The sequence below is a fragment of the Centroberyx gerrardi genome, chromosome 2 (assembly GCF_048128805.1).
Source record: "Centroberyx gerrardi isolate f3 chromosome 2, fCenGer3.hap1.cur.20231027, whole genome shotgun sequence".
Classification (NCBI taxonomy): domain Eukaryota; kingdom Metazoa; phylum Chordata; class Actinopteri; order Beryciformes; family Berycidae; genus Centroberyx; species Centroberyx gerrardi.
In genome coordinates, this window is record NC_135998.1 from 31,800,657 (window position 1) to 31,822,722 (window position 22,066).

A 22,066-nucleotide genomic window follows, 5' to 3' on the forward strand; every position below is an offset into this window, starting at 1 on the left:
ATTAATTATATTTCACCAATCACAATGTCAGCATAGCATAAGCAGCTAAAATGCATCATTTAAACCTTTAGTTACTGAAAAGTCAGAAGTAAAATTTCCATCTGTTCTCAAAATGCCATCAGGAAAAAAATCTGAAAACATTGAAAATTAAAAAAAAAAACACAACCAGGAAGCCCCGGTCGGTGTTTTCACAGACAAATCCCCAGTGTGTGTGCCGGGCAGAGCGGGGCTTCAAGTCCATATAATTAGCGAAATATCAGAGAGCGCGCACCATATACTTAGCCAGACCAGCGAAGAGACAGGAATAGGTCCTTCAAGTGCGCTTTTATGAGTAAATAAGGGCTTGAGGGAAGCCAAACGTCAGGCTACAGCGCTGCTTGGGTAACTGGGGCCGACCGTGCCACACCCTTTACCCACTGGAAACCATTAACGGGACCTCGGGGGGGGGGGGGGGGGGGGGGGGGGGGGGGCGTGAACAATGTTTCTTTTTTTGTTTCTTTTTAATCAAGTCTTGTTGTGCACAGCAGGATTGGACATGGATTTTTGCTTTTCTCCGTTTGTTCTTCTGTGTTTATGAGCTGAATTGCCCATACGCCCATCATCCATTGCATTTCGATAGCCTGACAACATTCATAGCCTGACTTTTTTCATCATGTCAAGGGCCTGGCCGACCATGCTGATGATGCAGAGCGCTAAGAGAATGCCAAGAGCGACTCTTTCTGCGCCTGTGTCTGCTAAATAGTGCACTAGATAAGCACTGAAAGCGTATTATCTGGCCCCGCAGGGAGACTGGGACTATCAGCAACTGGAAAACAGAGTCCAGCGCTTATTGACAACACCGTGTTGGAATGTGGATGATATAACGCGGTGGTTCTCACCGTGGGGTCTGGTGACCAACAGGGGTCCTTGAGGGGGTTCCAGGTGGTCCCCAGCAAATTAATGAAGTGTTAAACTTCAGCATTATTTCATTTATAAGAAGTGAACACAATTAGAGAATGTAGAAGAGTGACTGTTTTGATCATAGTTTCTCTGTTATCTCTCTACCTACAATACAGATAGTCATGGAATTCTGGACAAAATCATATCTAACAATAAAAATATTCTCAGATTTGGGTCAGAGAGACAACATCTCATCAAATGGGGGTCTGTGGCTCTAATGTGGATTAAATTAGGGATCTTTGATATGAAAAAGGTTGAGAATCACTGATGTAATGGATTGGCTTTAAATGAATTTAATTAGGAGCAGTTGTGATGACACATCTTTGACCTTTAATTATGAAAAAGCATATAGTTTGTTACAGCTTTGAGAGAAACAACATCACCGGAAGGTCGTCTGTTCAATCCCCCGGACCGGCAGGATAAATCTGGGTGGGGAAAGTGAAAAGCAGCGCTTGCCCGTCCCTCATTACCACCACTGAGGTGCCCTTGAGCAAGGCCCTTAACCCCGACCGCTCCAGTGGAGCTGCTCAGTGGCAGCAGATCAGACTGTGGTTGTACTGGTCAGCTTCCAGGTGTGAATATGTGTGAATGTGATCAGGGCGTTCCTGAAAAAGAGAGCATTGCTCTCAGTGAAACTCCCCCTGAATAAATAAAGGTGAAGAAAAAAAAAACTACCCAGTGTATGTTCCTCAAAGGTTTTCAATCAGTAATAAGAGAAAATCAATTAAGTTCATATTTCCTTACCTCCTTCTTGCTCGCCCTAAAATGACGGGGCTGGAGCGGGGCATTTCATTCTCAAACCGTCTGACAGCTGACACAAATAGCTTGATTGGGCGGTTGCGGTCGGTATGCTGTATGTAATCAAGGGAAAGATAATGGGGACCATCAAATTGTTTGTTTGAAAGTAGTTTGTTTTGCTCAGCAGTTAGCCACATTAGCTAAACCTCCTTGTTCCAGTGATGACTGTGCTGCCGAGTCAGCAGTGTAACCACAACTGCAGCCTTTTGACTTCAGCCAGCAGTGTGTGTGTATGAAACAAGTATGTGAATTACAAGTGCTTGAATGTATTGCAATGAAACTCCATTGATCCCTGTAGGGAAATAGTGTTGTCTCTTGCCCTCCTCCGCAGAGAGGTCAGAGGTCAAAATATTCTACTCAAGTAGAAAACCTGCTACTTTGCTGAAAGCTTTCATAGCTCATTTACAATGTGCGCAGAGTAAAAGCTACTGAATTACTTGTTTTACAAAAGAGAACATGTGATCTTACAGATGCAATGTAAAAAGGATGAGAGGGCTGCTTGAATGAAGGACAAAACGATAACAAAATAAAGTGCATAAACAAAGTAAAGCTTGAATCAACGATGCTGTAAACAGTGAAATTAGAATTACAAATTTCAAAAAAGTGCATAAAAAGCTACTCAATTACAGAGGTAGAAAGTAACTAAGTGCTGTACTTAAGTACAATGTTGAGGTACTTTCTACTTTTCCTCCACTGCATTTCAGAGGGAAATCTTGTTCTTTTTCCTCCTCTACATTTATCTGCAGGCTGGAGTCACTAGTTGCTTTGCAGAATAAGGTTTTACACGCAAAACATACGATAAGCTCATAAAATATGTTGCATCGTTAGAGTTTAAACTCCCCAACAATATATGGAGCAGTTAGACCGACAACATTAAAATACTTCTGACAGGTTAATGCTTCAATAATTTAACTCTCTGAAAGAATGAGGACTTTTACTTTTCATACTTCACTACATTTTACTGCTAATACTTCTATACTTTTACTGAAGTAAACTTTTGAATGCAGAACTAGAAAGTATTTTTCCATTATGGCATTGCTACTTTTACTTAAGTAAAGGATTCAAATACTTTTTCCACCACTGCTCGATTATAGTAACAAGACAGATAGAACATGGACACTTCACAGCATACTGACATACAGACATATTGGCAATACAAGCCACTGACCACTGGTGTTGTGCTGTCTCTCCCTCTGTACAGGTGCCAGGACGAGTGTCCAGTTGGTACTTACGGTGCTGGCTGTGCACAGACCTGCCGCTGTATGAACAACGCCAAATGCTACCACATCAACGGGATGTGTCTCTGCGAGCCGGGCTACACAGGGGAGACGTGCGAGGTCCGACTGTGTCCCGAAGGCCACTACGGCCTCAAATGTGACAAGAAGTGTCCCTGCTACGCCCAGAACACACGCAGGTAATCCATAATCAATAGCCAATGATGTAGCGTTAAAACAATATTCCACTTAGTTTTAACATGGGGGTTATTTGGCTCTTGACCACCATGAAAACCAGAATATAAATTAATCACCAAGATCAGATGCAGCTGGATGAGTTTGTAGCGTTCAGATTTTTACTTCCCATTCATTTGAATGAGGCCAGAAAATAGCCTGAAAACTGACATTTAACACGTTGGTGAACAGATTCAACAACAGATGCTGCTGCTGTGATTTTCAACTGACTGTGGGTCCAACGTTTTACAACATAATTTTGCCAAATAGCATTTTTATTGATAGAAGAGAACATAGCGGAGGGATACCATTTAGGAGAGATAGTTCCTGTTTGGGAGACCGGATCTACTTTAATTTTTAAATGCTAATTTTAGTGTAAACCAAGAATAGAAATGCAAAATGATGATTTCTGCATTTTCCTCACAAGCTATAGTCTGTAAAATGAAACAGAAATTCCAACTTTATTTTACACAATTACGGCTTAAAATCGGCGCCCTCTTCTTTACTGGGAGGAACTTGTGATATTTAGACAGCGTTTGTTTCCAAATATTTACTTTGAAAAACAACGAAGACAAGGGAAAAATAGCAAATATGTCATAATATGATAGAAACACTGGGAAACCGTCTACAGTAATGAGTAAAAAAAACTCCAATCAGGCTTGGAATTCTCCTTTTAAAGGAGCTGCTGACCCACCTAAAATAATTTGGGTTTCAGTGGAGAGTTTTAGTGTCCCATGATGGTCTAAATGCTGTTTCAGAGGCTTTTCCACCCTGACAAGAATAAAATGAGAGGGGAAACACTTAATATTGGTGATTTTTTTTTTGTTTTTTTGCATGAGTTCAAAGATATTGAATAACCATGAGCAGCATAAAATTCAAAAATATCGGTAAAACCTGTATCGGTCGAACCCTAGTGTTAACCGGCTTAAGTGTTCATGCAAGTGTCTGGGATTATGTCAGGTCTGTATGTGTATGTCAGTCAGACCGTTAACCAGGCAGACAGTCGACCGTTGTGAGCCAGTAGTGGAGTACCGGACAGGTCGGCACAGCTGCCGGGCCGCATGTGTTGCGGGTGAGGACAGCTGTCCCGCTGCTTCTCAATGGGACCGCTGTTTCAGGTGGGGCAGCTGTCAGTCAAGCGCATAACAAATACAAGTCGTTTCCACCTCCTCTCTGCTGCTACAGTTAATGTTACACTTCATGTTTCTTATTTTGTCTTATAAATATTAAAACTGTTAAGCAGATACTGTCAATTTGGTGTGGGATTTTTATCTCTAAAACTCTAGAGGTAAGTAATAAGTAATTCCTCAGAAGTTTATGTTTTTCATAATGACTTTTCTTTCTTGGGTGGTGCCCTACACAATGAAACCAACACAAACGTTGGAAAAATGGATCCACTATTGCTCAAAAGGTGTATTTTCCTATTGGCTTGCACAGTTTCTTAGGCTCCGGATGTTTTTTTGAAAATACATTTATCTTGATTTTTTTCTGAAATCTTTTCAATGTAAAGACGAACTTTTAGAAATGTCCGTGAAAGAAGGTAGAATCAAAATGTATAATCTAAATAAACTATATAGATATACATAAGGTATAATCTAAATAAGCTATTTAGAGAAGCAGTATAATGAACACAGTGAATTAACATGTTCTAGTGTTGTAATTGTCAATTACGTTATGTGTAATACCCCCCTTTTGGTATATTCTTATTTATATCCTATTTGTCTTTGCTAGTATTATACTATTATATAAGCCAATTCCGCACGGAAATCATTTATGTTCCATCATATAGAGTAACACATGTTTTTATGAGGTGGCAAAATATGGTATGACAACTTGCATTACATATAAACAGCATGACTTGTGACGGTCAATGCTCATTTTTATTCTGTATGTACAACGCCTCCTTATTTCAGAATGAAGTCACTGGGTTTACAATGCCTACAGGCTTACTGGACATAACTGCAACTCAGAGCTTAGGATAGGATTATTTTAGCCCCTGAAGAAGAATACCAACCCAACAATACTTTGTTGTTGTCTTATTTTCATACCTCATGTACATTTCAGAAATTTCCCCTCTACTTAAATAAACTTAAATATGATATTTCCCCTTCTTGTCCCCAGCTGCCACCCGATGTCAGGGGAGTGTACGTGTCAGCCTGGCTGGTCGGGCCTCTACTGCAACGAGACCTGCACCCCGGGCTTTTTTGGCGAGTCTTGCCAGCAGGTTTGCCAGTGCCAGAACGGTGCCGACTGCCACAGTGTGACCGGAGAGTGTATCTGCGCGCCAGGCTTCAAGGTATACCCATTTCTAACATGTGCATCACTGGTTCTTAACGTGGGGGTCTGGGGACCACCAGGGGTCCTTGAGGGGGTTCCAGGGGGTCCCCAGCAAATTGATGAAGTGTTAAACTTCACCGTTATTTCATTTACAAGAAGTTAACACAATTGGAGGATGTAGAAGAATGACTGTTTTGATCATAGTTTCTCTGTTATCTCTCTACCTACAATACAGATAGTCATGGAATTCTGGACAAAATCATCTAACAATAAAAATATTCTCAAATTTGGGTCAGAGAGACAAAATCTCATCAAATGGGGGTCCATGGCCCTATTGTGGACTAAATAAGGGGTCCTTGATGAAAAAGGTTGAGAATTGCTGATGTACATGAATGTTACGGGATGCTTCATTTCATTTATTAAACCTTAATTCAGTTCAGTTACTGTGTGGTTCTCCCATAGAGGTGTTGGTTGTGATTCTTAGACATGATATCGCTGTCATGTGAAAACACAGATGGCTAAACTAAATGTATATGCATCATCAAATACCCAAAGGTAAACAGATGGCACATATAGATCTTCAGGACAAAGTTGACTAATCTCAATTTCACCAATTTATTTTGGCCATGTCAACAAACTTGCTAACGTTTCCGCCTAGTGGCCTTCATCAGAGCATGTATATGCATTTGTGAAGACCCATATGTGAATTCAAAGCACATGTGCTTTCTGGACATATTGGTTTTCACATGTGAACACATTTTCTTACGTCGTATTCTGACATCACGTGACAGTTTTTACTTCAGTCTAGATGAAGTGTTGTTTTTGTTCACGTGAACTTTTTCACATTTTCACAAGCCGATATGTCAATATTTGTTTCACATGTAAAGACTTCATTTCACATTCAAAGAGACAATTCACAGGTGGAAATGTCAATGGGAAATTTCACATGTTCACATAGGAAAACCAACATATATCCAAAAAGCACATGTGCTTTGAATGTGGGTTTTCACGTGGCTTTTTTGTAAGGGATATGTAAGACTTTGTACTTCTTAACAGCCTTAGCCAGGAAATGGACTACAAGTTCCATATTTTTTTAAGTGTCCTGACAGCTGGAAGGACCGCCGACACTGCAGTTGGCAACAACAATAATGGCGCAATGTTTTCAGACGTATTTAAGCAATATCACATGAGATGGAGTGCTGTTGTACTGTATATCAGCACGGCTGTGATTCGGTTGCAAGTTATGAAGTTATTTTTGCCTTGACCTGACAAACCTGACAAGTTTGTTCATTATCTAGCCACTACATAGCATAAAGCATAGTATATAATACATTATGTAATCTAATACAGCATCATGACAAGCTATACTGCTTTATATGTCAAAATGGCAATCGGACACTAGGAGGGCACAGATCTCTTCTGATCGTTTGATTGGTCAGGAGCTAGCTAGGCTTATGGTTACTGTAGTAGCTGTAATGGACACGTCAGTACCTGAGGGTGAAACAGCATTTCTCAAAATGGAAGTTGAAACATTTATTATCAATGAAAGGACTTCCTATCCAGTAGAGCACTCTTTGGCTGCTTGATACCCTTAAGCATTTATCACCAATAGAATTACATTTAATGGTTGGTGAACATGAGAAAAAAATAAAAATGTCTTCCAGAACCACATATCACCTTCCATCTCTATTGCCGTGTGAGGCTACAAATCTCCCAGCGACCACTTCTGGCACCATCATGAAGTCCATTGGAGAGCTGGCTGTGCACAAATTATGTCTAACAAAATAACAGACAACAAAAGCAAATATCTGAAAAAGATTGTTTTGGTGTGTGTGTGTAGATCCATTCAACATTATAAGTAAAAGTGAGTAGGCTGATGAGGTAGATTTGTTTATAAATGTAGGTTACAGTAAACTGTCTTGTCTCTAGCCCTAGTCTCTACTCTGAAACAGTTGAGAGCTTGAAAAGAGCTCAGTTAACCTGAACAAACTGTTAGCTAGCTAACTAGCCAGCAGGCAAATATAGCAAAGCAACCGTAAATATTAATATGCGTCTACTAGCCACTGCTAACACTACCTTCTACTAGATACATTAGCTAGTTTGCAAATCAGATGTGTTGACAACAAGACAGTGATGGTTAGCTGCCAGATAGCTAGCTAACATGCTGACATTATCTAAACATGAAATCATCAGAACATGTCACCTGAAAGCCCTCTATTGTATGAGAATACGTGTTATAACCATTTGACTATTGACGTTTCCAGGGCTCCAACTGTTCCGTCCCCTGCCCAATAGGAACACATGGGATTAACTGCTCCTCTAGCTGCAACTGCAAGAATGGAGCTCAGTGTTCACCAGTGGATGGATCCTGCTCCTGTAAAGCAGGTGAGATGAGGAGGAAAGAGGAGGAAAAGGAGAGGAGAGAAGAAGAGAGGAGAGGAGGAGACAGTACTATGATAACATATTTGTCTTAAAGTGTCTTAGGTTATTTTACAGTAGACTAGAAACAGTTCAAACTGAATTGGTTGAACCTCAACAGGAGGTAATACTCTTATCATTAAAAGTTACTTTTGAACTTTGACCCGTTGATGCTACCTCATTTAAAACAAATCAAAGATTCTGGAAACTAGAAGACTAAAGACATGTATTCCAGTCTATATATGTGTCTGCCAGAATTGAATATCTCAACAAAGTCACTACATAATGTATACCACATTACACATAACATTGATTAATCAGTATTTTATCAAATTTTTTGACCTGCTTTGCTTTTTGCTTGCTAAACTAAGGTACGTCCAGTGAACTCACCTACCGAATTTGGTGTCATTTGGCACTTTTGACTCTTTTTGATTGGGGAGTAAGTTCATAGCCTATTAATGTGTCCTTAACCATAAACCAGCGTTTCAGCAATATACTTTTCATGAGGCCATCATGATGACCTTTGCTGTTGTTATTATTTCAATGTAGCAGATGTATACGTACCAAGAAGATCCATTTGTTACACCGGAAATTGGTTATTTTGCTGTTGTACATCACAAAAAGTATAATCAGTGTCTGTTGAAAGTTTCTTTACTTTATTTAAACCTCTCTTAGGTTGGCATGGCGTGGACTGTTCCATCAACTGCCCCAGTGGTACCTGGGGTTTGGGTTGCAACCTCACCTGTATGTGTGGAAATGGGGGGGCGTGCAACGCCCTGGATGGACATTGTACCTGCGCGCCGGGCTGGAGAGGCGACAGATGTGACCTCCATTGCCAGGTGAGGAAAAGACCCTCTTTACACCTGCTATTAAAATGCGATCTGCATCTGGATATGTCTCCTGGATAATAAACAACCAGATCACTCGCTTACATGCATTTTTGTTGTCTGGATTTTGTCCGCTTTGTAATCGCATCTAAATTTTGGCAAAGCACGTTTTTACCGGTGATGACATTTGTACCTATGGGATGACGTTTTACCCGCGACGATGACATTTGTACCCATGGAATGACGTTTCTACCCACGGTGATGACATTTGTATCCATGGAATTACGTTTCTCCCCGCGACGATGACATTTGTAACCCTGGGATGACGTTTCTACCCACGGTGATGACATTTGTACCCATGAGATGACATTTCTACCAGCGGTGATGACATTTGTACCCATGAGATGACATTTCTACCAGAGGTGATGACATTTGTACCCATGGAATGACATTTCTACCCACAGTGACGACATTTGTACCCATGGAGATGATGTTTCTACCCCCATTGATAAGGTTTCTACACACAGTGATGATGTTTCTACCTGCCTGCAGTGATGGCATTTCTTCCTCCGTTGATGACATTTCTACCTAACTGCGGCAGTGATGTTTCTACCTGTGTGATGACGTTTACCAGCGGCGATGACATTTGTACCCATGATGATGACGTTTGTAGCTGCGATGATGACGTTTCTACCCATGGCAATGGCATCTTTACTTGTGAGATGACATTTCTACCTGCGATGATGACATTTCTATCTACCGACAGTGATTACGTTTCTACCCGTGATGTCATTTCTGCCTGTGGTGATGACGTTTCTACTCGCGGTGATGATGTCTCTTTCTAACTACCTGCCTGCGGAGATGAAATTTCATCTTGCATTGATAACGTTTCTACCTATGATGGGACACATACTGGAAATCCAAATTTCATGTGTGAAACTGATAGGTGATGCTTTCTTCCTGTAGGCTGTATACTGTCTGGTAGTCTAACTAATTAGGCAACAGCTGCATTTGTGAAATATTATACTGGCAGAGTGTAATGCATGCATCTTGTGTTTTCTCAATCCCTCATTTTCCACAATAGAAAGTGTTTGGCACATGAATTCCATTACCTTCACTCTGGACTGGACTATCTCTGGACCTTTACAATATTGCTGTCCCTGCTGTAGGGTTCTAGGTTAGGGAGAGTTTGGTTTTCTGCCTTGACACTCGCTTTTTGCATAATATACCGTAGGCCTATTTGTTGATAGACCTTAATTGTCACAAGTCATCATACCCAAGACATACCCATACCCAATACCCAAGGAGGTTTATATTGTTGGTTTCTTCTGCCTTCCTTTGGATACGTTACCAGCTACCAATTTATTGTCTTTGTCTGACACTTTGAAAACTTCCAGACTGGTGACTGCCTAACCATGCAGTAGACACGCTGTTCACTTATTGGCAGTGAAAAATGAGCCAGTTGTTGCAGGTGTGTTCATGTACTATAATCTTCTAACTAGTGACACCATGAAGGTGTGCCTGAAGGAAGTTGCTTAGCATCAATTCACTTTGAGGTAGTTTGGCAGCATACAGCCTAGGATCTCTCACATGTCTAAAGCCACAGTTAGTCAGTACCCACCCAGAATGCCGTGGGGTATAAACTTGACCTCAGTTACTAGGAATTGGCACACATTTTTCTGTCATAGGATATTTTGATCTTGCTTGGTCCTAACCAGACTTTTTGACTCTTTGACCCAAAGAGCCTGGGGACTTTGTTTGATGTTGCCTACAGCGATAGCCGAGGAAGCGAGTGTTGTTGTGACTGGACCATTGTCTTTCAGATTCATCTTGTTATTGAGACAAAATGTCCACAGGTGCAGGTTACAGGAAATCTTTTGTATGATCATAATATGTTGTTATAATGTTGTTTTAATGTTGCTTTGGTGGAACAGAATAGAATATATGACAAAGATACAATAGAATAGAAATAGAAAAATGTCCATACAGTTGGCAATGACACATCTGGGTAATTGTGAGATTATTAGATTATGAGAACACAGTACACTCCAATAAATCCAGTGAGATTTATAGCCAATTTGCTATGTACCAAGTTAAGTGCAACATTGTACACTTGAACTGTAGTGTACAGTATGTAGTGTGTGGTTGAGTCTCTCTCTCCCTAGGAGCCCGTCCATCCTGGAAGTCAGGAGGTTAAATGAATTAATGGTCTTGTTTTAAGGAAACTCCATATCTGTCATATGAGTAAATCTGTTGTTTATGGATTTGATTGTGGTACATTTTGCGGAGTATATTTGTAGGCTTGTCAGTCTTTTGTAGTTGAAGTTAATTATGAAGTATAAATGTTTTGAATGAAGGCCATTATATAACTCGTCTACCTTGTCTTAACAGGTAAATATATAATAAAAAATGAAACTGAAATGAACTCTTACATTACTATCTACATAAATTAAAATGATATAAAAGTCCTAAATATGGCCCAGTACAGGCATCCAACATTAGTGCACTATATCTATTATGACAGTTTAATAGGCTACACATGGCTTTTTACTGTACTAGTTTGTCTCATACTGTACACTTTTAATAATGAATTACCCCTCTAGAATACATGACTCTACGTGGGATTTAAATGTATGGAAAGACTCTAAGGGGTCTGTCTGAAGTCTTAAGCAGAGTCTTAACACAATTACTTTTGCATGTCTTCCCCCATCCCATCTCTGTAATCGGTATTGTCGTTTGCTCTCCCCAGGACGGTACCTATGGCATGGACTGTAAAGAGCGCTGTGACTGCAGTCATGCTGATGGATGCCACCCCTCCACTGGCCACTGCCGCTGCCTGGCCGGATGGACTGGTAAGTGTCTATGTCAATTTTCTGGGCGAAAATTATAAAAGCTAAAGTAGATTATGGACAAAAAGCATCACTTCCATCCGTTTCTACTCTTTGCTATACTAATTGGTTCATGTCTTTATCCATCATGTTATCAGTAAGAGCAGAGTTTGTCTCAGTTCAAATGTCATGCTAGTTTGGCTCGCCCCATCTAGGAAAAAGCTGGATGGAACTAATAGAGATATGAAGCGAACAGAGATAGAGACTTGATTCCAAATCCTAAGGGGATGTTTGCAGGGTCAAAAAATCTATTGGAGAATTGTTCAGTGTTGGCGAAGGTTTGCGCTCTCTGAGTGCCTTCTAGTTTTAATGACGTATCTTCAGACTAAAAGAAAATTGTTAACGGCCAAATTGCAAAAGTCAACAATGGTCCTAGTGAATGATTTCATTTCCTCTCGTTTCTTGGATATTTGGATAGTCCAAAAGTTGATACTCAGCTTCCTAGCAAGTGACTATAATGTGCCACTAAAAAGTCTACTGAGTTTCAAGTGGTACTCAAGTGATAATTGTATGAAAAGTAGTCTATAGATATGCAGTGTCTGGGTTAGGGTTAATCTTAGGGTTGAGGTTCATGTTAGAAATAGGGTCAGGTTAGGGTTAGGGTTAGACTAAGGTCAGGTTTAGGGTTACATAGTCTGTGAGAAGCATTAAATAGGCAAGTGACATTTTGCTGAACATCTACTTTTTGTCACCTGATAGTTGAGTCTTTTCCTTTCCCTCTCCTCTTCTTTCCTTTATTTTCTTTCCTTTCCTTTTCCTCCCCTCTCCTCTTCTTCCTTTCCTTTCCTTTCCTTTCCCTTTCTGTCCTTTCCTTTCCTGTCCTTTCGTTTTTCTTTCCTCTTCTTCATTTCCTTTCCTGTCCTTTCCTTTTTCTCTCATCTTCTTCATTTCCTTTCCTTTCCTTTCCCTTTCCACTCCTTTCCAAGTCTTCTTTCTTTCTTTCCTTTTCTTTCCTTTCTGTTTCTTCTCCTCTTTTCTTCTTCCTGTCCTGTCCTTTCCTCTCTTATTCTTCCTTTCCTTTCCCTTTCCTCTCCCCTCTCTCCTTCTTTCTTTCCTTTCCTTTCCTTTCCTCTCCTCTCTTCTTCTTCCTTTCCTTTTTTTTCATTTCCTTTCCTTTCCCTTTCCTCTCCTGCCTTCTTTCTTTCTTTCTTTCTTTCTTTCTTTCTTTCTTTCTTTCTTTCTTTTCCTTTCCTTTCCTTTCCCTTTCTGTCCTTTCCTTTCCTGTCCTTTCCCTTTCCACTCCTGTCTTCTTTCTTTCTTTCCTTTTCTTTCCTTTCTGTTTCTTCTCCTCTTTTCTTCTTCCTGTCCTGTCCTTTCCTCTCTTATTCTTCCTTTCCTTTCCCTTTCCTCTCCCCTCTCTCCTTCTTTCTTTCCTTTCCTCTCCTCTCTTCTTCTTCCTTTCCTTTTTTTCATTTTCTTTCCTTTCCCTTTCCTCTCCTGCCTTCTTTCTTTCTTTCTTTCTTTTCCTTTCCTTTCCTTTCCCTTTCCTCTCCTGCCTTCTTTCTTTCTTTCTTTCTTTCTTTCTTTCTTTTCCTTTCCTTTCCTTTCTTTTCCTCTCCTCTACGCTTCTTTCCTTTTCCTTTCCTCTCCTCTCCTCTCCTCTCCTCTCCTCTCCTCTCCTTTCCTCCTTCCTCTGTGCTCAGGTCTATACGTAGACAGCATATTGATGCCAGGACCTCATCTCACAGTTCCAGGGTCTTTAAATACTCTGGCATTTTTTCCTCAGCGTTTACGGACAGCATGCCAGCCTTGCCTAGCAACGTGCATACAGCCTCCTCAAAGAGGCCTTTGTACCTCCTCCACTTGGCTCCTCGCTCCATACACTTTTGCCTAGTGCTCAATGCCAAAACAAGGGGAGAGGAGAGCAAGGGAAGGAGGGTGGGAGGAGTCACGGACATGCAGGAGGAATTAACAGAGGGGAGACAGGGAGGCCGGGACTTAGAAAGAGGTCGAATGAAGGAGGAGAGTATCTAAGAAAGACGGGGAAGGAAATGAGGCAGTTCAGGTCACTCTAGTCCAACGGAAGCGCTCTGAGATTGTTTCATTAAGTCAGTTCAATTCAATACAAAATACTTTATCTGTCCCACAGGGGGCAATTAAAAGGCAAGTAGTGCAAACATGCAACATAGAACATTCAGGACAAAACAATTGGGATGTAAGCTAATAAGTTATCAGTGTCCAGCAGGTCAGTTCATGTCCGTGACCTCTTTTGTCATTTAATAGTCTGATGGCCTCTGGGATGAAACTACATTTTTTGTTTTTGTCTCTTTGACTAAGTATTATGAACCAGGACATAAGAGAAAATGTTAAAATACTTTTGATAAAAGAGCTGTAAACAGTGGATGGAATTCTTTTGCGGACACCAAAGGAACTGAGTTTATGACTCTATACTTGATTATTGCGGGGATGATGTCCTTGTTCTGCTTCCTTGGGATGATAATCATATGTTTGGTCTTTGAAACATTCATCTCAAGGTAGGAGAGGTCACACCAGTTGACAAACTCCAAAACAGTGTCATCAGCAAACTTGATGATATGGTGATTTTCGCGATGGCTGCAACAGTCATCTGTGTATAGGATGAATAGTAGGGGAGACAGGACACACCCTTGTAGTGAACCAGTGGAGGTGCAGAGGGTGTCTCATACCAGTCCATTAATTGACACTTTCTGTTAATGGGGAAGCTGATGATCTATATGATGAGCTGATGGTCCAGTTTGAAATGTGTGAGGAGTTTTTCAACCAGGATGCAGGGCTGCATTGTGCTAAAGGCTCATTAACAGATCACCTGGCTGCATGTTAAGTCGTTTTGTCATAGTCTACTACAGTATACTATAAAATTGATCAGTATTAGAGTATCAAGGCTACTTCTATCGTTGGGTGTAAGAGGCAAATACAGCCGCATATCATCTGTGTAGCAAAGAAACAATGGGCCTCATGCAGGAAGCGATATACGAACAGATTTTCTCTTATTTTTGTTCATATCCATGATTTGTTCTTATTTTGTTAGTACCCATTGATTTCTGGGATTCACCAATGTTTTCTTATTTTTGCTCTTCTCTTAGGTAAGAGAAAATTTTAGGAGTGGTCGAGAGCACTCTTATAAGAAAAAAAATCTTGTTTTCACAGTCCACAAATTGTTTGTCCAACGCAAGGAAACATAAGTTTTAAATTTGAGGAACATAAAAAAACACATGAATATCATATAATCAAATTTAGATTATTATATGTTTTAGAGTAATTATAATGATTGGATTATTAAATTTGTGGGCTAAAGAAATACTATTGGTCCATTGATCCTAATTAAGACTATAAAAACCCTTGGATGATATTGTGTGCGTTCAGCTTCTGAATGGCTTACATACTGCTCTCAGATGCTTTGGCCATCCAGGCCTTACGCAGAGAACGCGTTTTTAGAGATTGCACAGATCTATTTGATGAGACGGATGAATGGCTGCTGAGCCGTTTCAGATTGCCAAGAGCGCCTCTCCAATTCTTGGCCATGTGCCAGAGTATTTGCACACGGCACAACACCTGCCCTTATATGGTGTTTAGGGGGCGTTACCTATGCTAATAACAAACAATCGGCCACGCGCCTCCAATTTATGATCAAGTGGGATTCATCATTCAACACACCTGGGTAAGAGCAGATTTGGATGGTTAAGAACGTTTGGTGCATCTGGAGTTGACTGAAAATTAAGAGAAAATATAAGAGAAATTTAAGAGAATGTTGCTGCATGAGGCCCATTGTGTACGAATTCACTGACCAAGTGGCATGATTCATGTGTGTGCATACATAGCAAGTTATGTTACTTATTTATATTTTTGCGGGTGTTTCTGTGTCTTTTAGTGTAAGTGGTGGAGGATATGTGAGTGCATGTAGGACCCTCTTTCCATGCAGTGCTTTTGTGGTGTTTGAAATGTCAGCTTTTGTGCCTGGTAACTCTATGCTAGCTCCTCTCAGGCTGCTTGTAGGGCAGCTGATTTTGGGTCAGGATCGTGATTTGTTTGTTTCACAGAATATAAGGTTGCACTGTTTGGATATAACGTACGATCTTTATCTCAAACTAGCAAATCCCAACACCTTCTCATTTACTCCTGCGTTCTACAGCCTTGCTTTCTTATAGGACAGCAGTATGTGATCTCAATTTACCTGTGTTGTATGATTGATGCTGCATTCATGTCACATGGGAAAAAACGGTAGATAGCTTCCTTCTAGAAAATACTGTTCATCTCAGCTTTCAGATGGTAAATACTACTTGATGATCAACAAGGAAATATCTGTAGTCATATGTAGGGAATCATAGATTAATATAAAAAAATAAAATAAAATGAACAATGTCTATTACATATATCATCACAACTCTGAAAATGCCTGGGCAGGTCGCAACGACTTGCTGAATGTTTGGTTTGCAGTTGACATTGCAACTGCATACAATGCATCTGTGTGTGTGTGTGTGTGTGTGTGTGTGTGTGTGTGGGTCTCTAGGTATTCACTGTGACAGTGTGTGTGCAGAAGGCCGCTGGGGTCCGAACTGTTCACTCCCCTGTAATTGTAAGAACGGAGCCTCCTGCTCTCCAGATGAAGGGACCTGTGAATGCGCTCCGGGATACAGAGGCACAACCTGCCAGAGGAGTAAGTACACCATGGGCAACGTGTTAGCACTGTCAGACTTTGGCCCTTATTCATAAAGCTCAATGGTAACAGCATTGCGGTGTGCAAAATCCGTAATTTAAATTAATTCGTGAATTTATTGGGACTGTGGAAAGTCTGGGGAGTCTTATTTTCAGATCCACACCCATACATTTTTTAAACTACACCTTAAACATTTGAATGAGTGTAATGGGGCCATAGCATCAATATGTAGAAAATAAATATGTGAAAGTTTAGGGACACCACATTTTTCTTTTACTATTTTCCACATTTTAGAATAACTAGTGCAGTGCCCGTTTAAAACATGCCTGTTCGGAACGGGCCGATTGCTTGGCCTCCGGTATTGCTGCTTGCAGCTTTCTCGAGAACCGCTCATCCAAACAACTTCACACTCGACACTGCACTTCCTTGGGTCCCCAGCAATACACCCGCCAAGTGTGAAGTAGATCGGACGAACAGTTCTCGAGATATGCGAAGGACACACATACAGACAGAGATTCCTTGCTTTATAGTACTAGTGCAGTGCCCGTTCAAAACGTGCCTGTCCGGAACGGGCCGATTGCTGCTTGCAGTTTTCTCGAGAACCGCTCGTGCCCGTACCGCTCGTGCCCGTACCGCTCGTGCCCGTAGTGCAGCTTTCTCGAGAACCGCTCGTGCCCGTACCGCTCGTGCCCGTACCGCTCGTGCCCGTAGTGCAGCTTTCTCGAGAACCGCTCGTGCCCGTACCGCTCGTGCCCGTAGTGCAGCTTTCTAGAGAACCACGTGTGCCCATACCGCTTGAGCCCCGCTGCTGCACAGAGCGCTGTCCGCTTGTTTATTCACAGTTTAGTAATATTGAGTGTGTCCAAATTGCACCAAATCCGACACTGCACGTCCTTGGGTCCCCAGTCCCCAGACTTCACCAGTGAGACTAAACTGCGCTTGAACCGTAGAAGCAGTTTACGGCCTTCCCTTGGTTGCTTCTGCTGCCAATCAAACGTGTCTGCGCTCCTATTGGCTAGTTTTACTGCCTTCGCCTCTGTTTTTTTCTCCTGTGTGTGCTCGTTCTTCTCTCTCGGGCAGTTTAACTGAGCGGGGCACGTGCCTTTGTCCCGCTCAGCCAGTCAGAGCCCTGAAGCCCCGCCCCGCTGTGATGTGACGGTGTTTATATCAAACAGCCCCCGCTGCACTCAGACAGAGCTGAGTGGCTCGCTGTTTGCTTGTTTAGTCAAAGTTTATTAATATTGAACGTGTCACGTGTCCAAATTGCACCAAATCCGACATTGCACGTCCTTGGATACCCAGCAATACACCCGCCAAGTGTGAAGTCGATCGGACGAACGGTTCTCGAGATATGCGAAGGACACACACACACACACACACACACACACACACTCACTCACTCACAGACAGAGATTCCTCGAATTAGTAGATAGATGATAGTAAAGACATCAAAACTATGAAATAACACAAACAGAATTATGCAGTGAGCAAAAAAGTAAAAGCAAAACTATCTTATATTTTAGATTCTTTGCCTTGATGGAAAGGCAAAGGCTTTGGAAAGAAATTCATACATAGGATCAACTTCACTATTTATATTTGTCTAAGAAACAAATTTCAAGCATTTAAGCAGAAGCCTTTAGATCAAAATGGCTTTAAGAGAATGAAAAACATAGTGCATTCAATCAGGTGCCGGCGATGTACATGTTCAAAACGTGCACTATATAAGAAGATGGTCAATCCTCATGTTTCCCCATTTTACAGCATATCTGACTCTTCAGCCTCAGCCATGCATGGGTTTGTGTGGGGTCATATTTCGGTCAAGTGTCTCATCTTTCTTCCCCTGCAGTCTGCTCCCCAGGTTATTTTGGCCACCGCTGCAGCCAGGCCTGCCCACAGTGTGTCCACAGCAACGGACCCTGTCACCATGTCACCGGACAGTGCGACTGTCTGCCGGGCTTCAAGGGGGCGCTGTGCAACGAGGGTGAGCGTCACACCGCAGGACGTACTGCCAGTCCCCCCCCCCCCCCCCCCTGCAGGACACACTTTCTACTGCATGACTTTCCCTGGAGAAATAAAGTTAAAAAAAAAAATTACAGAAATTGTCATCTGTGTATTTTGCGTCCAGTTTGTCCCAGCGGGCGGTTCGGTAAGAACTGCGCCTGGAGCTGCAGCTGCACCAACAACGGCACCTGCAACCCCATCGACGGATCCTGCCAGTGTTACCCGGGCTGGATCGGCAGCGACTGCTCCCAGCGTGAGTCAAACATCCCGCAGCAGCTGATCTGATGCATGGCATTCAGTGACTAAATATATATCTACAAATGTCATGTCATGTTGCCAATTTATGTTTTAATCATGATGAAGAATTCAAATTACCAAAATTGTGGAGCCATAAGTGAAATTAGCACCAACTACTACTGCAGAAGAAAATTGCATAGCACTTTAAAATAACAATAAAACAAACAAAGACTATAGGCCAAATGATACTGCTGGTGTGATAAAGCCAGCCTAATTCAGAGATCATATGTGACTCCATCAAACAACAACAATAATGAGAGTAATGACAAATGATCAGTTAAATCCAATAAAAATGAGCATCAGTTGTGTCAGCATTTGCCAATTTGGTTCAGTTCTCAAGTTTAGGGGCCCTGCTTTTAAATGCACAGTGGTGTGGTCTTTAATCTAGACCAGTGGTTCTCAGCGTGGGGTCCGGGGACCACCAGGGGTCCTTGAGTTCCAGGGGGTCCCCAGCAAATTAGTGATTTGTTAAACATCACCATTATTTCATTTACAAGAAGTTAACACAATTAGAGAATGTGGAAGAATGACTGTTTTGATCATAGTTTCACTGTTATCTCTCTACCTACAATACAGATAGCCATGGAATTCTGGACAAAATCATATCTGACAATACAAATATTCTCAGATTTGGGTCCGACAGACAAAATCCCATCAAATGGGGTCCGTGGCTCTAATGTGGACTAAATTAGAGGTTCTTGAAATGAAAAAGGTTGAGAATCACTGATCTAGACTTTGGAGCAGCCATAAGAGCCTTGTAGATACAAAGACTACACTTGTCTACATGGGGAGTATTTCCCAATGTCCCTACCTTCGGTCTGCTATTAAGACTTTAGAACAACAACAGAGTTTTATCTGCAGCTCTATGACAATCACTCTGTTTATAGGGAGGCTAAGCCTTTCTTTAAAAGTAAACTGTCAATTCGACTGGAAGCCAGTGCAAGACAGCTAATTGCAGTTAAAATGCAGTTAAAAAAATTGCAGTTAAAAAAGAGAATAAAGTCAGAATTCTGAGTTTAAAGTCAGATTTTTTCACGTGGCCCTAATCCTCTTCCGTAGTAACATTCTCAAAGCCAGAAAAGGATAGAAACTGGAAACTTTCTGAACTGGATTCTCATGATTCAGACCAGAATCAGTTGCCATGATTTCCCATTTATGTTAAAAGCAGCATTTGGTGGGCCAAGTAACCTTACCTTTATCATCAAGAACGTTTTGAATAATATATAATGTCTGCTAGACACACATAAAGAGTATCATGGCTCATTGTGTTTTACAGACAAATACAGCACAAGCATCATCAGCTGCCATGCCTCTGTCAACATTAGGGAACTCTTAGAAGAAATACAAATTGTTAGTACTGTGGCTCCATCTTGTGGTAGATTATGATATTCATGAAACACTTGGACTGTAGTGCCTGTTGAGATACATTTTACCCACATAGCTTCATGTCATTATGTTGTCGAGTGGGAGTCTACAGTGTAGTTAAAACTCTATTTTTTTATTCATTTATTCAAATTTTGCTCAGTAAACAAATTCTCACGCAGATACAGTATGACATGGATATACGACAGATATATGACAGTTATGTTGTTGAGTGAAAACAGTCTGAACAAAACATTGCTCAGCCAAGTATTATACAATATATGACAAGATATATGACAGTTCCATGATGTTCCATAGCGGTAGCATCCTGCAAAAAGTTTTCAGAACACTACGAAACCAAACCCCTTAATTTTATCCCTGAAAAGTCCTTAATTTCTCCATTACATAAACATCAATTATCCATTTAAAATAACATAGCTTTAAAAAAGTAAGGTTAGTATCATGGGTTTATAAGGGATTTTATCATGGGTTGATTCACAGAGACACTAGAAATTAAGGGATTTGTCATGCCTTCAGGGTTATTAATGAGTTATTAATGGAAAAGCTCCTGTCTCCCTGAATTTGACATTAAATTAGTAAGTAAGGAGTCAAGATTAAGGGGGTGTTTAAGGAGGTTTCGATGGTGATCTCCTCCATTAATAACTCCCTTAATTAATTTTAAGGGGATTTTGCATGAATTAAGGGGTGATTTAATGAAAATGTAAGGTTATTTTAAGGGATTACTGGTTTGTAGAGGAAATAAAGAAAACAAAAGGCTTATTCCCGACACCCATGTATTTCTGATATGTTGCCCGTATCATAAAAAATTAGAGATATAACGTGCAGGATGCGGATAATATGTATTTGGCATTTGCATTATGTACATACGTCTATCTCATGTCTCATATGTGTGTTGCAGCTTGTCCGCCTGGTCAGTGGGGGCCGAACTGCATCCACACATGTAACTGTCACAACGGAGCTTACTGCAGCGCTTATGATGGGGAATGCAAGTGTACACCGGGATGGACCGGCCTGTACTGCACACAGCGTGAGTTACACACACACACACACACACACACACACACACACGACATGGACATAGAGCATTTTAGAGCGAAACATTTGATCTGTAATAATTCTCTCGCAGGCTGTCCGCTGGGTTTCTATGGTAAGGACTGTTCTCAGACCTGCCAGTGTAGGAACGGAGCCGACTGCGACCACATCTCCGGACAGTGTACCTGTCGCACCGGCTTCATGGGACGCCACTGTGAACAAAGTCAGTACCGCTGTCACACACAGTCTGCCTGTATTGTATGTAAATTGCCACATTGCCAACTGGTATGAGTGAAATGCATGTAAGCCACTGACTGATACAAAAAAATGTCTTAAAATAAATTCCAGATAGCATTAAAAAGGTCTTTAAAGTCTTAAACCTGCAGATATGTTGGTGTACATATGGCTGTATCAAGATATTTCTGAAGTTTGGATTAAGGAAGGAAGGATATTAAGGAAAATAACACATCAGTCAAACGATGAAAATGAAAGAGCGACTCATTATGGAAATCACAAAGTGATTTTGTATTTGTTTATGGAGATTTCCATGTTAAATTGAGTATATTTGATAAGATGAATAGTTTTTTAAATCCATGTCGACATGTTTAGACACTTTCTATGCTACTGTGAATACAACACATATTTTGCACATATTTTGCACATCATGTACATGAGCTGTAAATGCACATGTATGTTTTCTTTATATTCTTGTATCTTTCTCTTTTGCTATACATCACATATTATATTTTCATATCATGTGTACTTCATACTGCATATATTCAATTTTATGGTATATTTTCATGTCGTAAATATTTTCATTCATTTTCCTTTGCCTCAGTACGTTGTACTACTATTTTGCACACCCTCATTATACTGTGACTCCTATTTTTTCATACTTTTCATTCATAGTTTCTGTTTCTATTTATGATCTTAACATATTATAATTGTCAGTTGTATTTGATTCTCCCCATTTGGTGTATTTTTTTATTTCTTTTCTATGTTTTGTTACTGTTGCCTATTATTTTTTGCTGCTGCAGCGACCCAATTTCCCCCCAGGGATCATTCAAGTTTAATCCAATCGTATCTCTTATGCTCCACTTTGACTGATTGCCGTCTCTTCTTCCT

General features: G+C 40.9%; 1 protein-coding gene across 1 annotated transcript in view; it reads left to right on the forward strand.

The window, feature by feature from the left end:
- Positions 1-22,066, forward strand: part of megf10 (multiple EGF-like-domains 10) — a 51,082-nt gene that overhangs the window by 23,669 nt on the left and 5,347 nt on the right. The window contains exons 8-17 of the mRNA XM_071906472.2: positions 2,939-3,151; positions 5,307-5,481; positions 7,727-7,847; positions 8,556-8,719; positions 11,457-11,559; positions 16,082-16,228; positions 18,075-18,209; positions 18,354-18,482; positions 20,808-20,936; positions 21,036-21,164. Coding sequence (XP_071762573.1) covers positions 2,939-3,151; positions 5,307-5,481; positions 7,727-7,847; positions 8,556-8,719; positions 11,457-11,559; positions 16,082-16,228; positions 18,075-18,209; positions 18,354-18,482; positions 20,808-20,936; positions 21,036-21,164 — 1,445 coding nt within the window. The remainder of the gene's footprint in view (positions 1-2,938; positions 3,152-5,306; positions 5,482-7,726; positions 7,848-8,555; positions 8,720-11,456; positions 11,560-16,081; positions 16,229-18,074; positions 18,210-18,353; positions 18,483-20,807; positions 20,937-21,035; positions 21,165-22,066) is intronic.